Source organism: Lepidochelys olivacea (genome assembly GCF_965140295.1).
Source record: "Lepidochelys olivacea isolate rLepOli2 genome assembly, chromosome: 8".
NCBI lineage: Eukaryota > Metazoa > Chordata > Testudines > Cheloniidae > Lepidochelys > Lepidochelys olivacea.
Genome location: NC_140418.1, coordinates 78,347,672 through 78,365,734, shown reverse-complemented (window position 1 = coordinate 78,365,734; position 18,063 = coordinate 78,347,672). Strand labels below are relative to the sequence as shown.

The window sequence follows — 18,063 nt, the reverse complement described above, 5'->3', positions numbered from 1 at the left end:
CCCTGAAAAGAACCCTGCACAAAGCCTATTTACTTGGCTGTTTTGTTTGGGCTCAGTAGGCCATAATTCTGTATTCAGAGAACAATACTATATGTAGTAGACAAAGTAGCTAATTTCAATTATATTATCCAGTATATAGAATACATGAGTTGAACTGGTGAAGAACCAGCAGGCATGCCAGCCAGGCCTATAGACAGCACAGACCATAAAAAGAGCCAAACAAAATTAGCTCATCTTTAATAAGGGAGAATAAAGTATGGCTAACACAGGGTTTTACTCAATGTCATTGTCATTATTTAGTGTACAAGCAAGAATGAGTTTAAATAAAAAAAACCAAGCTTGGCAGTTATATTTTCAGCAGTAGCAGTTCTGCTTGAAGTTTGGCCCATTGAAAGTGTGTGCAGCAGAGACCATTATCAAAATATTGTTCAGTAAGAGTGAACTTACTTTTTTTTATTATTATTCTAAACTGGAGAAAGTGAACAGAAGCTTATATTCATACCAAGATTTTTCTCTTTTTATTGAGTGTGTGATAACAAGCAACTGACCAACAGGTTGATGGTAAGGTATCCGGCAAATTCAAAAAGATAAAAGGTAATAGGGATAGTCCACTTTTAAGAGAACTCCCCTGCTCAATCCTAAATTTCACATTCCTTGCACATTTCAAATACTAGTAGAGAATCTGTGGCTACAGTCTGTCCCCTCCCTTGCAGCCACCTGATCACATCCTTGCAGTCTTTCAACACTGACAACTCCCGTCAACTCTCTCTGGTTGTTAACACGAATATTTGTCCCTTTATTAGGCCTTGATCCTGCAAACATTTCCATCCATGTTTACTTTAAGCATGTGAATAGTTGCATTCTCTTCAGCGGGACTCCTTAGGTGCACATGTGTAAGTGTTTGCAGGATAAAGGCTACTTTGGATACTTTTTACATCATTCTATAAGTGTCTATAGTGTAAGCTCTGAATATTTATAAAACTCATTTGTAATTAAGAGCATTGTCCAAGTGGATCTCAAGAAATATATATTTCCATTATTTTTACTGGTTTGGGGTTTTCTATTCTAATTTAAGTCTATACCAGGGATTTAATTTAATAATAACAAGTGACATTTTAAGATTTGACTGACAACTTCTAATTAAAAATGGCCCTCTGGCCCCAACATACTTTCATTAATTTACCAATGAACTAAAAGTAAACCCAAAGGAAAAATATTTGTAACCTGTAATTTTGCTTTCAACTGATCATTCTCAGCCTCCTTTTTCTGAATCTGGCATTGCAGGTGGGTTTGTACAGCTTCTACTGACTTTGATAGGTGGTCTGCTTTCAGTGCATTTGCCTATGCAAAAGATATGAACACAAATCTTTTAATTTATGCAGATATGCCATAAGAAGATTTCTCTATTTTTTCAGTATAATTGATTTCTAACATAGAGTAGTACACACACTCTGTGGGTACATACACAATATAATTATGAAACAGATTGCAAACCCAGACTCAAGTATAATACCCTCAACTGAAGCACTGTCTAGAGCTGTTTTAACCCTCTTATTGAGTATAGTCAGTGCTTTTCCTCCCACCCTCACTTTGAATGGAGCCACCTCCCTTGTCTGGTACAGAGGGTAAAAGGGACCTTTATCTACATATTTTGGCGAGGTTAGCACTGTCTAGAACACTAGCCTTCAGCGACAGATGAACTCAAAGAGCACAAGGAGAGTGACTGTGAACAGCCCCTGTACAGAGGCAAAATGGAGAAGGGCTTTTGCACTCTCTTCTCTATAGGGCTGCCAAATTTCTAACAGCAGAAAACCAAATACCATTACCCCACCCCTGCCCCGAGGCTCCACCCCTTCTCCCTCTCTCACCCCTCTCTCTCCCCACTCACTTGCTCATTTTCACAGGGCTGGGGCATGGGGTTGGGGTGAGGGCACTGGCTGGTGGTGCAGGCTCTGGGATGGTGCCAGATATTAGGGCTGGGGCACAGGGTTGGTTGCGGGAGGGGGTGAGGGTTGTGGACTCCCGGTGGCGCTTACCCCAGGCGGCTTCCGGAAGCAGTGACATGTCTCTCTGGCTCCTAGGCAGAGGCGCAGCCGGGGAGCTCTGTATGCTGCCCCAGCCTGCAGGTGCCACCCCCACAGCTCCCACTGGCTGCAGTTCCTGGCCAATGGAAACTGCAGAGCCGGCGCTCAGGGCGGGGGCAGCATGTGGAGTCCCCGTGGCTGCCCCTATGCCTAGGAGCCAGAGGGACTTGTTATTGCTTCCTGGGAGCTGCGCGGAGCCGGGTAGGGAGCCTGCCAGCCCCCCCATCAACTGGACTTTTAATAGCCCGATCAGCAGTGCTGACCGGAGCTCCCAGGGTCCCTTTTTGACCAGGTGTGCTGGTCGAAAACCAGACACTTGGCAACCCTACCCTCTACCTTATGCATGTGTGCAACATTATCCTAAACCTAACCTTAAATGAGAAACGACAGTCAGGTCCAAACCAACCTCCCGCTTCAGAGCCATCCCTCACACTGACCATTGGAGGGGCTGGGGTGAGAGTGGTTCACAATCCAAGAAAAACATCTGGAGCCAAACTTCCTGGTGTGGGTTCACCTCTATGAGAAACACTGGCCACAGGAATAGCTTTTCATATTATGTTTGAAATTAAATATTACACTTCTCACAATTTGAAAAATTAGGAGTTTTGGAGGTAAGAATTTAGCACACGGAGATAAAACATCTATTCTGAGGGGGAAACGGACTTACTTTTTCCTGTTGAAGCTGAGAAGAAAGCTCTACAATATGCTTTTCTGTTTCAAGCGTTTCTTTTCTGAGACCCTTCATGAGGGAAAATTAATACAAAATTAAAAGGTCTCAATATGCACATTTTGGGCTACATTTTCATAACTGCACTCAAATTGCACATGTAAAAGGGATAGTTTATTAGGGAATTGAGCTCTCATTTCCAGTGACACAAAATTTCAAGATGATGCTTAAAAGCAAAGAAATAGTACACCTGAATATAAGAACAAAAGTGTCTCAAAGCAGGGACATGAATTTAAGTGTACAGATGCACAGTCAACATAATTGGGTACCTAAATTTAGCTGATGTACAATGATGCCTTGTATTACAGGGATTTGTTCTGGGACACTCTTTTTGTCAAGTTTTGTCAATTTCCTGCAAATCAAATTACTGAAGGATACACATACACTTCATTTACTTATCAAATTGTTTTTAAAATTCTGATTTTTAAAATTACATTTGAAGAGGCCACAAGAGAGCAAGGAGACAGAGCAGACAATAAGGGAAGAGCCAAAGAAGGAATTAAGAATGGGGTGCTACTCTGGTGAGTAAAAAAACCAAAAACCAACCTAAACACAGAGCCAGTAAATATTTGTGAACTAAGTAAAAGTAATGTTACTTTTGAGATAGGAGCTCCTAATTGTAAAGATTATTTGGTCTTCCCCGGAAAGTAAGTTTTAGGATTCAACCTCTGTTGAAGGTAAATTTGTTGGCTGAATGCTTTTCAGACATAACAGCCATATTCTGCCCCTCTACCAGACTGGTAGTGTTCCATAAGCAGCCCTTGTACTGACACCTATTGTTCAGGTTGCCTTAACTACTGAGTATCAGACTTCCTGCGTTGTGAAAAATAAACAGCTCTTTTAAATCTGATATCATTCAAATTCCAGTGTAGACAGTTTCTGCCCAAACTAGGAATAAAGTGATTTGGTTTATATTTTTTGGCCTTGGACAAGTCATTAACACCACCTTGGGCCTCAATTTACCCCATTTGTAAAATGAGGATAATAATACATGCTACCTGAGATATTTAGCACCGTATCACGCTTTTCAGCTAAACATCTTGTTATTCCTTCTCAGTACTGGAGTAAATTGAACTTCAACTTCTAATTACTCTGTTTTAAAAAAAGGTACTGGTGGAATTTTACATTTCTTTGTAATACTGAAGTTGCAACAAAATGGTTAAACTTCTCTTGTCATTGCTTTCATGGAGTTAACTATCTGGATTTACCTCTCTGAAGCTTTAGGTACTTGGATACCATATTGACCTTTATTTTCTCATTTGTGGCAAATGGCATATTTGGGGGAATGATTCAGAGGGTTTACAAGCTTTTAGTTCCATCTGCTTGCTCAAAATGGTGTAGTCTGATCACGATAGCTACCATCTGGGTAGGAATACGACCTCATCATGGAATGGAAACATTACATAAACTATAACAAAAATGGTAATTTGGGGGAGCAATGAATTCACGTTTTTCCCTCCCCTACAGTGCCTATCGATTTATGTCAGAATAAAAAGGCAATGCACTTGAATAACCATAACATTAAAACAAAAGTAACATCTGGCCTTAGAGAAACAGAGCTAGACATTCTTCTCAGTTACACCAGTGTAAATAAGTAGCATTTCCATTAAAGTTACTCTGGAATAACACTGGTGAACATCATCATAAACTGGCCCATGCTATATATAGGATAATGTACAGCACATTAAACTCTGTGACACCATACCCCTGAAAAATATCACTAGTAAAATGGGTAAGGAAGAAACAAAATGATGGAAATTGGGTGAGAGCCAGGCAAGTATATCAATATACACATACATGTGACCGCAAGACAGAAAGACCTGATCCTGATCCTAGGTCTGGCAGTTGCCTAGTGGAATTGTATGAGATGTGGATTTCACTGCTTTGGCATACCTTGATAGGGTAAGGAGCCAGAAAATGTAATTTACTTACATCATTTTCAGTTTCACTTTCAGTTAACTTCTGCATCAAAATGTCAATTTGTTTACTGCTTATCTGCAAGTCAAAATAGAAAAAACAACCAATATTTTAAAATTAATTATTTTATAGTATATGGAACTTGCTGATTCAGTGTAATCGGAATGGAGACTGATATATATGAAATACCCACAGCAAGGAGGTATTTACTTTGACATGCATGATTATTTACAATTGGTGGGAAATACCTTAGAGATTCTGTTCAATCTATGTGCGGAGTTTATCAATAGGGGAAAATAAACCAAGGTTAATTCTATATGTAACACTGATTATTTTTTAAATAGAAGCACTTACATGGCATTCATATTTAATTTTCCTTGTTCAAATAGTAGACTAAAGTACAAGTGTGTATTCCATTCATCTATTTTAAAGACAAAGTGAAGCATTTCCTTAAGAGTTTCTGAAAATATTGTTTGATGGCAGCTAAGATTATCTCCAGACCCCAATATCTTATATCCCACAATATTAACTTCTATCATAAATATAAACTTGGAATGGCAAAACCATTTATGCAGCCATAACTATCACACAATCATCAATTACATAATTTGGCAGTCAAAGTTGTCCTTATTTTATCAGTTAGTCTTTTTACCCTTATTGATGGAACTTCCAGTTAAGTAAATCCCAAACTTTTTAACTTCAGAGAATGGGCTCACTGACTTCCAAGGAAGTTTAGATGACTCAGCATGTTACAGGGCCAGTGCATATTGAATTATAAGAAGGAGATAACCAGCAAGTTGAGTGTCAAACTACAGATGGATCGGAAAGCAGAGAAAAGTAACAAGGGGAAAAGCAAATGAGAGCTGCATTCTCGGCACTGGTATTTGCAGAGTGCACTCTGCTGGATTTTGGAAGCATGGTGTACTCTGTCTCATCAGTGAAGGGAAGCCTTACAGAGCATTCTGAACAGAGCCACCAGCACATGTGTACAATGTCCACTTTAGGAATTCACTGCTTATGTATGCTTGGTTTTGTTTAAACCGGTGAATAGAAGGTATTCAAACACAAAGAGATAATCACACTATTATTGTAATATAATGCTCTCTATATTTCTTCACTTTTCTTCTCTCTGCCTCCCTATTATTTACCAGTTGTCATTCTCTATTTGTTTGTCTTTTCCTTTTTAAACTTCCTCTCCTTCCTTGATTATTCTATATACATAGGCTCCGGAAAAAAGAAAAAACATGCCTTCTCTCATCTGCTTTTTATTAAAAACTTAATATATCTTTTTTGAAGTCAAGCAATTCCTATTCTGTCTTATTCAGCAAATGTGATTATGATTAAAGACTACATATACATGAAAGGAAAGTATGGGTATTCTATGATATTTACAATACAATACAAGCATAGCATAGTTTTCTTGAAATAGGTTAAACTTCCTACACAACCTGGGGTTGATTTGGACAATAAAGAATATTTGAAACAGTATGATTTTGCATTTTCTGTGACTGGCGCTTTCTTTCTTTGAAAACACTACTGAAAAAGTTCAGGAAAAAAAATAAAATGTGCTCGTGCTCTCTGTTAAACCAGCCCAAGATTGTTTTGGGTCATCTTACTTCTTCATGCTCTGTTCTAAGTAGGTGCAGTAACAATCCTTTTATGTGTTTGAGAGTCTCTAGTTCCTTTATCAGTAAATCCTCTTGTTTAGAAATCTTAAGCATATCTGATGTAGAAAGGTTACACACCTGATAAAATATTAAGCCACAAACAAATATACTGTAAGTGTACTACAATATTTCCCCAAAACAGCATGATTACCACTATTAAAATTTAGCTTTAAAATATAGAAAACATAAAATTATTTTTCTAAGTACACTGCAAAAATATCATAATGAATATGCAAAATACTGTTTAGATTAGAATTTAAACATTTTGGTATGAAATACTACATAATTCAATATTCACTCTTCAAAGTCTGTTACAGAGAGATCAGGCATATGCTCTTCTCTAGTTTAACTTTTTTGCTGATAAAATACCCAATTTTCCTCTCCCCAGGGAAAATCCATTTAAATCAAACTAGTTATGCTGCTCCAAAAATAACAAAGGACAATCAGGTAATAGACCTTTTAGTAAGTACTATCACAGAAGTTATTTCATCTGGATTTGCACATATGTATTCACAATACTTCTGTCTGTAGCTGGAGAGAAACTGAAGTACTATTGGAAATGTTAACTCTGTGGTACAGAAAAGTGTGAATTCCCAATGGCAATTCTTAAACAAATTATCCATGAGGGACTACAAAAAAATCAAGATATCTTGACTCCTAGAATAATATTTGTTTTGTTTTATAAACTTAAATAGTAATAATGTATTTGTACTCAACAGGTTACAGACATCAAAAATCTCATTTGAAGATATTTTTTAAAATCATAGTAAAAAAAAAGTAACTCCTGTACAATATTGTGTATAAACAGGGTTACAATTGGGGAAGAAGATGCAAATGTACTCAAGTTCTTCTCACAAACCCACAATACACAAGTAGGTATACGTTTCTGCTAAAATGATCAGCAGTAAAATAGCTCAGAATGTTGACTGGCATCGTTAGGGTTCAGAATTAACATTCATGTGAGATTAAAACAAACATTCGGACCTCTTAAAGCTCTTATTTAAAGATGTATGTCTGCACTCATATCAACGCATCAGTCAACATTTAGAGTGTTTTTCTAATCAACCATATGAGTCAGACATTTAAGATTTTATAAAATAAAAGTTTAATTCTGCAGAAATGAGTGGAGCAAAAAAAAAAAAAAAAACACCATACAGCATATCCCAGAACACTAACCCAGTTAGAGTTCTGATGGTAAATATGTACACAGACTTTTGTATAGTATTAAAATACAGTAACTTACATTTGTCATTCCAGCAATAGTGACTTTAAAAGAAGGCACAAACATTTCTATTGAACTGATTGCCATCTCTGCTTCAAGAAGCTTTTCCTGCAATGTGGCAATTTCATCTTCTTTCAACCTATTCACAAGAACTTAATAGAAATCAAATTGCACGAACTATACATGTTTAATATCTAAATAAACTTTTCCATTTCACAAATATTTATGAACCAAAGGCAGAATTTTCTTATAGTGTTCCCTTAATATACAGGCTACAACTCCTTTTCAACTGCATATCATAAATTATTTACACTGAATACTTATGGGAACACTTTCTTGCTGCTGCATTCTATGTCCTCTAAAGCCAGAGGAAGTAAGAACTTTGGGAATTACCCTATTTAAAAACAAACAAACCAAAAAAAACCTTTTGAAGCAAAGTTTATTTTAAGTGTTACCAATAACTCCTTAGATGACTGTACCACGAACTTTTAATAATCAAATGTACTTTTCACTAATTAAGCTGTTTGCTTTTTGCATTTCACTCAGCCAGGGGAATGAAAATAGACTAAACAATCTCATTTGCAGGGTCTCATGAACTAGTACAATATACAGCAGTGTTCAGATGGCAAACACAGACAGGGTGAGACTTTCAAAAAGTTCCCTATTATAGGGTGAAATTAATCTCTGTTCAGAGGACCTACATAAGCCCCTATGTTGTCTAAACACAAAGCCTTAAATGAATCATCTGCCCAAGCATGAATTGCACTCACAGAAGATAAATATTTATGTTTTGAACACATTGTGTGGATTTGAACAGCTAAAGAAGCATAAATAAATGCTGTCAGAACAGATGAAAGACTGTTGGTCTCATGAAATTCTGTAATTGTATTTTTCCTGGTCTGAAGCATACCATCTCATTTCACTCAGGTTTTGTTGTAGGAAGTTTTCCTGTGATCTGCTTTTGAGCTGGGGTGACAGTTCTTTCAGCTTGCTCTGATGTTTATCCATAACTTTGGTAAATGAACTCCAATTCTGCTTCAAGGGTTCCTCCTCCATGCATGCTGAAAACTTACAAACATTTTATTTTATTTTAGTCTTTATCTTCTCCCCAACTATTTCAAGACATATTTTCTACCTATAACAACGAAAGCTTAATCAAAAGATTCTCTATCACAAGATAACAAACAAGAATATGGGGCCAGAATTATTTCAAATGTCCATCATCCCTTTTATTATGGGAAACAGAATGGAATTAAAAGATGGTACCAATTTTCTCCTCAATAATTTATTACTCTACGTACTTTTCTCCTACTTTCTTTAGTCTATATGTAAGAAGTCTTGTCCAATGCTGTAAAACAGCTAACAGTGGACGTTATACCCTGAAGATCAAGCATATTACCATCACAGTGAGAAAAATGAAAGTCCAGAATTATTTACTTGTATAAATGGGCAGAAAGAAGGATGTTTCTGATTATAGTTATCATAGCGACAAATTTAGCATTAAGGTCACATAGTTTAATTATTAGCTTCTTAAAAACTGTACAGAAAACAATCCAGCTGGGATTTCTAAAGGAGCCTAAGAAAGTTAGGCAACCAAATCCTATTTAATTTCAAAAGGGAATTGTGTACTTAACTTCCTGATTATCCTTTGAAAGTTCCACTCTACAGGAATTTACAGCTAGTCAGGAATTAGGTAGAATTTTCTTTATGCTTTCGCACACATCATTCTATGAATTCCTTCCAATTTAGCAGGAAATTATTTAATGCAAGGGAGTTAAGAACAAATGTGTAAATATCTCTAATGCCAACAGGAGTGCAAGAATGGCTTAAGAGCGTCAGCCTCATACTGATACTATTGTTAGGTCTTCCCTACTTGGTCTGCTTCTTCACTTAGACCAGTAAAATATTTTCCATGTTGGTTGACTTTTCTGATTCTAAAATAGTCTTCACAGGACTGAATCAATGAACAGAGTTTTGCTGCTTCTCCGGGTGTAATAGGTAGTGCATGTCTTGTTCCCTACAATAACTATATTGAGAATTATGTAACAATTGGTACCACTCATTGCTAAGCTTGCTATGCTTAGCTGCCACATGAGCCTAAGAGACATCTCAAGACAAAACAACTTAAGTTCTTTATTAAGTAGAAATACTCAAGAAAAATGTTCAGGACAAACTAAATTATCATTTTCATCTGTTATTTCCACCATCACTAAAGGCCCCACCTTGTGACATAACAGGAGGAGGTGAGAATTGAGAAAACTGAGAATTTAGCATCAGACTCTTAATAACTAGACTATAACATCACACTTATTTACATCTCTCATAATGTGAAATTTTACAACCAACTTCTATTTTTTCCATTTTAATTTCTTTGTTTTTTCATAGGTTTGCATTTCATAGGGGACTTCAATCTGAATGACATATGCTGGAAGTCTTATGCTGCTCGTACGAAAACATCCTCTGAATTTCTAAAAGTTCTAGAGGACAATTTTTTAATTCCAGAAGTGTTATACCCAGCTCAGGGGAATTCTATAAAAAACCTTATCATCTTGACAGGAGGAATCGATTGCAGAACTAAAAATGAGCGTTTCCGTAGGTGCAAGTGATTGTGACTTGATTACATATGTTGCACACAAAAGACAATGAAGTCCAAGCCAGTCATGGTGATTTAAAAGGGCCAATTATAGAAAGCTGAAAACAATTATGAACCAAATCACTTGAGAGAAAGAATTTATACAGAAAAATGTGAAAGATAATTGGTAGCTGTTTAAAAACATTTTATTAGATGCCAAAAAAGGTACAATTCCACAACTGAGAAGGCTATATTGCTTAAAAAACAACCTGGTTCAGAGGGGAAGTGATATACAAAATGTGGTGTGGTGGTTAATGCACTTGACAACAATCCCAGAGGTTAATGGGTGGGGTCTCTATTGATCTTACACTGAAAGGCTGTCTCCAGTTCACCTCCAGAGGGTTTGAGAAGTCAAGGGTGTAGCAGGGCAGTCACACTGCCCCAGCCCAGAAGGGATTAAAAAACAGTCCTTGTGGAGGGCTGGGGCTGACAGCCAATCAGAGAAGGCTGGGAGGCAGCCAAACAGGGCCAGGCTAGGCCATATAAAAGGGCTGCAGGGCCAGCAGGCTACCAGTTTCTCTCCAGCCTAGAGAGGGAAAGACTGACTGCCTGCAAGCAAAAGAAACTACCTTGGACAGAGCAGTGGTGGGAAGAGCAGGAGGAGCTCCAGCCTGGTGAACTCCCAGGCTGAGAATTTGCTTCCAAGGCCTGAGGAGGTACTGGGGCTGAGGAGAACAGCCAGGGAAGAACTAGGCAGCCAGTCCAACCCCCTGGCCACTTCAGACTGCAGTTTGCCCCGAGGGAAGGAGCTAGATGAGGACTGGCAGTGGGTCACTGAGGTGAGGTGGGCTTAGGGGATGGGGGTTCCCTGGGGAGGGGAGGACCCTGAGTGTGGGGGCCACTGCTGTGGGGCAGTACCCAGGAGAAGGGGCACTGTGGGCCAGGAGGGATTCGGAGCCTGAAGTATAATGGTGGAGATTAAGAATAAAAAGACAAGAAGCAACAGCAGGAGATGGTCTGAGGCTGGATGAGTTAATTCCCGGACTAACCAGCAGGAGGTGCCATAGCGATGAGGGCACATCATGCTACAAAAGGCGGCTGGACATGATGCTAGCCACATTACTCCCTTGTATAATATTGGCTATGAAAAATGACACACCTTAAAGACATTACTGCTAAAGTTTGCAGATGACAAAGATTTGGGGAGTGTTTAAACAATGAATTCACACCACTGATCCAGAGCAATCTGGATTACTTGATAAACTGGGAAACAATATACATTTCAATGGAGCCAAATGTAAAGTCATATATGTACAAAAAAAACCGCAGGCCATACTTAAAGGATGGGAGACTTTTAGGGGTCTACCAGTGTGGCAGTGTACCCCAAAAGGCTAAAGTGAACTCTGGATGTAAAAATGGGAATATCAAGTAGGAGAAGAGAGGGGTTATTTTACTTCTGTATTTGGCACTGGTGCAACTGACCACTACTGAAATATTGAGTACAGTTCTAGTGTCAACAATTCAAGAAGGAGGTTGGTAAAATGGAGATGATTCAGAGAAGAGCCACAAGATGATTAAAAGAGTGGAAAATGTGCCTTTTAGAGAAAGACGTAAGGAACTATTTAGCTTATCAAAGAAAAGATTAAATAGACTTAAGTCTGTTAAGTACTTACATGGGAACATAAATTTGATATTAGAAGGCTTCTCAATTTAGCGGATGGAAGTATAACAAGATTGAATGGCTGGAAGTTAAAACCAGACAAATTTAGACTAGAAATAAGGTGAAAATTATTATCAGTGAAGGTAATTAACCACTGGAACAACTCAAAGGCTGTGGCAAATTCTCCATCACTGTTTTGCTACAAGATCTTATACTCAATGAATCTAGAACATTTCCAGTCTGAAGTCTTAATAAATAAATAAGAATAATAAACTGATTGTTTCTTTGACTGGTGATGCAAGTTAAAAGGGTACTTAGTTCCAGGAGAAGTAGAATTTTTCTAGAGTGATATAAATATGTATAGCAAAACAGTAACCAAATTAAAATTTATAAGCATTTAATGAAACCAGCTAACAATACTAATTTAAGTTGTAAGAGTGAATTAAGTCTCCATTAGTTCTACAAAGTAAATTCTTGCAAAGTTACTTGTATGTAGGCTTGTTAAGTAAGTTCTATAAAATATATTTACACAAAGGCTTAATACATTTCATTCCATGTGTGCTGAATGCAAATTTTCATATGTTCTCAAGTTAATATTGCTATGAAAATATTTTTGCTATATTTACACACTGCACAACTAAGCACAAAAATTTATGACTGAGATTAGTCAAATTCCTTCTATGCAGCATCTTGGGAGGCTTAGCATAGCATTTAATTTATCCTAGTTCATCCAGAGCCAGAGAAGCACAAACTAGAATTTATCCATTTTTTTCAATATGTAATTTTTAGAGGTAGTCTTCAATTAGGATATAGGATCTCTCCTACCTTGTGTCAAACTTGCGTGAATCTTCTTTTAAGAACATAGCTTCTCTTAGTAAATGTGTAGCATATTCATACACTTTCATAAACCAACGCAGAAGTCTTCCGCATAATATCCTTTATTCTAACCCCATTTTTCTTTTATTCCCCTCTGAATTTATTTCCCAGTGGCTTGAGATGTGACCAAACAGCTTCCAACAAACACTTGTTTAAGAGCAGGTCTACGCTACTGCTTAAATCCGTCTAAGTTATGTTGCTCAGGAATGTGAAAAAGCAGCCTCTGAGAGATGCAAGTTTTGTGCTGTTCACACTGGTGCTATGTCAGGAGGAGACACCTTCCCACCACTGGTGCTATGTCAGGAGGAGACACCTTCCCACCAACATAGCTTCCGCTTCTTGCAGAGGTGGAGTAATTATGCCAACAGGAGAGCGCACTCCCACCGGCATAGTGTCTCTTCACTAGCTGTGCTACAGTGGTGCAGCTGCGCCAATGTAGCGCTGTAATGTAGATTTGCCCTAACTCACTTAAAGAATTATCCTATATATGTCCTTTATTAGCATTGCACTCCATTCCTAAACAGCAAGAGTAGACTCTTCAAAAGTGCCTAGGGGAGTTAAATACCTGGCTCCGATTGATTTTTTTCAAGGGGAATTGGGCACAAAACTCCCTCATACCCTTTTGAAAATCAAACCCCAAATGCATCCCTTCTTCCTACTGTCTACAGATAGGACACAAAATTTAAAGTTTGATCTGAAGCCAGGGCCTAGTCAGTAACAAAGTGCATACATTACTTTCCTTTGTAGGAAATGCTCATACATCAGTAACACATTAGCAGTGCAGTCCCTTGGGTAGGGCGAATCGGCGCAACTGCTCCGGGCCCTGCATTTTGGGGGGCCCCGTGGGCCGGTGCAAGTGGTCGGTCCCGGAAGAGAGAAATCTGTCACTTCTGCCCCGGGCCCCACACGGCCCTATTGATGGCACTGCAAATTAGTATGATTTGACTTACCTCAGCAATGTCAAAAGACAGCTTTTGTTGAACATACAACTCTGATAGACTATCGTTATTCTGTATGTGCATGGATGACAACATTGTGTCCTAATTCTGCAAAAAGATTAAAAGTTGATATAAAAGCATCTCTCTACAGTGCCATCATCGTAATAAAAATAATAGAAAAGCAAGCTAATGAGGGAAGGCACAGTAGTTAAAGATCACTGGTACCTCAGTTCAGTTGAATATAAAATGCAGGATGAACAAAACCTAGACCTACTACAAGAATGAGGCTTCCAGGTGACCCGGAGTGAAATTACTGGCCAGAGTCAATACTTAATAAAGTAAGGTTGTAAGGGATATTTATTTAGCACTTATTTACTTGGCCCCAACCACTCACACATTCATTGCAGAAAAGTTAAACAACTCCCCAAAATAAAGGGCTACTGACTGTAACTGACATAAAAGGGAGGGAAGGAGGGAGAGAGGCCCGTCAGGGCAAAGCCTGGCCTCAAGATCCCCCATCCGAGACACAGCAGCCGACGCCGTGAGTGTGAGGGGACGGGAAAGGGGCCGGCACTACGCGGGCGGTACAGGGCACCCCCAAGCAGCTTCCCCTTGCCGCGGGCAGTGCCCGGGCACCTTCCCCCAGCGAGCCCCGCCGGTACCGGCCAGCTCCCGCCCAATACCCTGAGCCGCCAAGCAGCGCCGCGGGCCATGCCACGCCCCGCCCCCAAGCAGGACAGGGGCGCCCCCCGCTCTGTCCTGCCCCGCCCAGGCCCACCCGGTGCCCTGCCCCGCCAGAGTCCCTGGTGACGTTACCCAGCCTCCCTCCACGGCCGTCGCGCTCCTTCTCCCCGGCGGGAGGCGGGAGCCGCAGCTGCTTCCTTGGCAACCTCTAGCCGCCCGCCGCTTCCGCAGCGCGGCTCCCTTCCCTCGCCGGCACTCAGGGGCGGAGCCCGCTGCCATGCGGGGCCGAGTGGTGCAGGGCGGCCGGGGACAGCTCCGCCCGCGGGCAGCCGCTCGGCCGGGCCTGGCTGCTGCTGGTGACTGTGAGAGCAAGGTCTTGGCCCCGCGGCGCCCGGTCCCGAGCGCCCCGGACAGAGCCCAGCTTCGTCCTCCCAAGTCCCCGTCAGCCGCCGGGAACAGGGCCCGTCACACACAGCTCCAGGCCAGGCCCCCCCCCTCATCTGCCCATCACACACAGCTCCAGGCCAGGCCCCCCCCCCCCTCATCTGCCCATCACACACAGCTCCAGGCCAGCCCCCCCCCCCCATCTGCCCATCACACACAGCTCCAGGCCAGGCCCCCCCCCTCATCTGCCCATCACACACAGCTCCAGGCCAGGCCCCCCCCCCCTCATCTGCCCATCACACACAGCTCCAGGCCAGCCCCCCCCCCCCTCATCTGCCCATCACACACAGCTCCAGGCCAGCCCCCCCCCCCCTCATCTGCCCATCACACACAGCTCCAGGCCAGGGCTCCCCTCGTCTGCCCCTGCCCATCATATACACACCTTGCCCACCCATCACTTGCATCTCCAGACTAGGGCCTTTCCCCATTACATGCATTTCCAGACTATGACCCCTCCCCTGCCTATCCATCGCACACATCTCCAGACTAATCAAAAATTGGAGAGGCCCAATCCTAAATTCACCAGCCAGACGGGGCCACTTGACTGTCTGTGGCCCGTCTTGACTTTCTGCCAGCGAGAAAAATAAGATGTGCATGAAGACACAGTAATGGAGCTATTCTCATGCCAAGCTAACCTTCCCTAATGGATTGTCATATTAGCAAATTCTGAAGCGCAGTGCAGGTCCTGCCTGTCAAAGGCACTGAAGCTCTAATAATGGTCTCCAGCAGAGGAGTACTCAGTGCAATTAAGGAAAGAGTGTTTGTGAAAAAGTGGCTTTGAGCCATCTTTGAATTCCCTGCTCTTGAGACTGCTCAGCACTGAGCCAGTCTTCTGGTGTAATTGCACTTGCTGCCCATACCCCTAGGAACCATTCCAGAAGCCATGGATCATTGCACCAGCAACTGCAATTGCACCAACTGCACCATCTTTGCCAGGTGGAGAGATGACATTTCAGGGCATCTACCCCACCTGAGGATTCCCATAAGCCTGACGGTCCTTCTGGAGCCAGCTAAACTGCCTGAAAAGGAAAGGATTAGACACTAAATATTTTTAAAGATTTGCAATAAAACACACAAATATTACTTTTCATAGATGATCACATTATTTGATTGCATTATTTGATTATTTGATTGTCAGGCTCTGTTGAGGAGAAAACAATAGGCCTTAGAAGAAATTTATCTCCCAACGGGGGTGGGTGGGGTGTCTTCTTGAGGACATTACAAACAGCCTGCTGTGGCACTGCAGGGGCATCTAACCAGGTCACCTGGTACTGGACTCCATTCTGGAATACCGGTGTTTTTCCACTGACTGGCATGAGACAAAGGGTTCCTGCCATATGCAAAAGCTATTTAAGGCAGAGGAGTGACATCACTGTGGTTCTTCACTGACTCCCCACCTAAAGAGACTCCTGGAAAGAGCTACGGAACAAAGACTGAACTGGGGGGAGGGAGTGCTGGACCCAGGCTAAAGTGATTTTTAGCCTGTGAAAGGAACACCTGGGGTTTTTAAGCTATAAGCAAGTGCAGCTGGCCCCTTAAGAATATCTGCAGCCTGCTTGAATAATCATTTAGGATGAGAATTTGCTACTCATATCCAATCTCTTTAGTATATTAAGCTTAGTTTGCTTGTTTTGTTTGTTTGCTAGGTAATCTGCTTTGATCTGTTTGTTCTCCCTTATAATCACTTAAAATCTTTTGTAGTTAATAAACTTTATTTTTGCTTTGTATAAAACCAGGGTGTGGGAGTCATAACTTGGAGCAGAGAGCGGTTGCATATCCTTCTCCACACTGAAGGATGGGGCAAATTTCATGAGCTTACGCTGTACAGATCACTGTGCAGTGCAAGACCGGTATAATTCTGGGTTTGCACTCAAGAGGGGTGTGTGCATTTGAGTAACTGGGCAGTTCCTTAGCTGTAGCCTCCCCGTGCTGAGCGGATCACAGCTCTGTATATACTGCAACTGGGTGTGTCCCTACTTGTAGGTGTGCTGATGCCTGGGAGAGGACTTGGCAGGTTGGTCAGTGTAAAGCAGTGGTTCTCAAACATTTTTACTGGTGAGTCCTTTCACATAGTGACCCCCCCTTATAAATTAAAAACACTTTTTAATATGTTTAACATCATTATAAATGCTGGAGGCAAAGCGGGGTTTGGGGTGGAGGTTGACAGCTCACGACCCCCCATGCAATAACCTTGTGACCCCCTGACCCCAGTTTGAGAACCCCTGATGTAAAGGAAGCCTAGGCTGGTGGACCAGGATGGCTCAGTAGTAGCCCAATTCCAGGTGGCTTCCTGTGGGGGGAACCCTTCACACATACATATGATGAGTTTTGCATGTGTATATTGCATATGCAAAAGCAGCTCTGTTCATGTAAATGTTACTCCTGGGGGAATTCTGTGCCACTGCGCTTGTGCAGAATTCCTGTCCCCCACATTTTAATTTTCTCTGCAGAAAATACATTCTGCCGAAGAGGCACTGCAATTATGCCTGTTGCTCACCAACCGCTGCTGTGGTGTCAGAACAGATAGCAGCTGGCTTACAGGCCAGAGCAGCAAGCAGTGGATAGGGAGGAGGAGAGACTGCATTCCTCACAGCATCTTATGTGTGGAGCCTGGTGAGGATTTGTGGGGGACAGACAGAGCAGGGCACACGGGGCTGCTGGAGGGGGGGGGAGGGGCAGGTCACAAATGCTGGGTGTGACGGGTTCGATCACAGAAACCCCCTTTGGGACTGCCACCTGATGTGCCTAGACTACCTCTGAGCCTGTTTTCCCTGCCAGCTTAGGACTTCAGTACCTTGCCTTGTTTGAGCCAGACACGCTTGCCTGCTGCAAACAGAGATCCAGGTCGGAACCACATCCCGCACAAGCTGCAGGCTTAATTGAAAACAGCTTAAGAAGTGCTCCTGTCTCCAGCACTCCAATACCCAGCTCCCCATGGGGTCCAAACCCCAAATAAATCCATTTGCAATGTATAAAGCTTATACAAGGTAAACTCATATATTGTTCAACCTCTATAACACTGAGAGATATGCACAGCTGTTTGCCCCCCCAAGTATTAATACTTACTCTGGGTTAATTAATAAGTAAAAGTGATTTTATTAAATATAAAAAGTAGGATTTAAGTGGTTCCAAGTAATAACAGACAGAACAAAGTGAATTACCAAGCAAAATAAAATAAAACACACAAGTCTAAGCCTAATACAGTAGGAAACTAAATGCAGGCAATCTCACCCTCAGAGATGTTCCAATAAGCTTCTTTGACAGATAGCCTC

General features: G+C 41.3%; 1 protein-coding gene across 1 annotated transcript in view; it reads right to left on the bottom strand.

The window, feature by feature from the left end:
* The window catches only part of ODF2L (outer dense fiber of sperm tails 2 like), a 53,685-nt gene extending 38,895 nt beyond the window's left edge, over positions 1-14,790 (bottom strand). Inside the window, exons 1-8 of the mRNA XM_084637579.1 lie at positions 14,480-14,790; positions 13,676-13,771; positions 8,528-8,685; positions 7,639-7,756; positions 6,345-6,473; positions 4,744-4,806; positions 2,752-2,823; positions 1,225-1,341 (exon numbers count right to left, since the gene is read on the bottom strand). Coding sequence (XP_084493705.1) covers positions 1,225-1,341; positions 2,752-2,823; positions 4,744-4,806; positions 6,345-6,473; positions 7,639-7,756; positions 8,528-8,685; positions 13,676-13,759 — 741 coding nt within the window. The 5' untranslated portion in view covers positions 13,760-13,771; positions 14,480-14,790. The remainder of the gene's footprint in view (positions 1-1,224; positions 1,342-2,751; positions 2,824-4,743; positions 4,807-6,344; positions 6,474-7,638; positions 7,757-8,527; positions 8,686-13,675; positions 13,772-14,479) is intronic.
* Between the last annotated feature and the right edge of the window lie 3,273 nt (positions 14,791-18,063).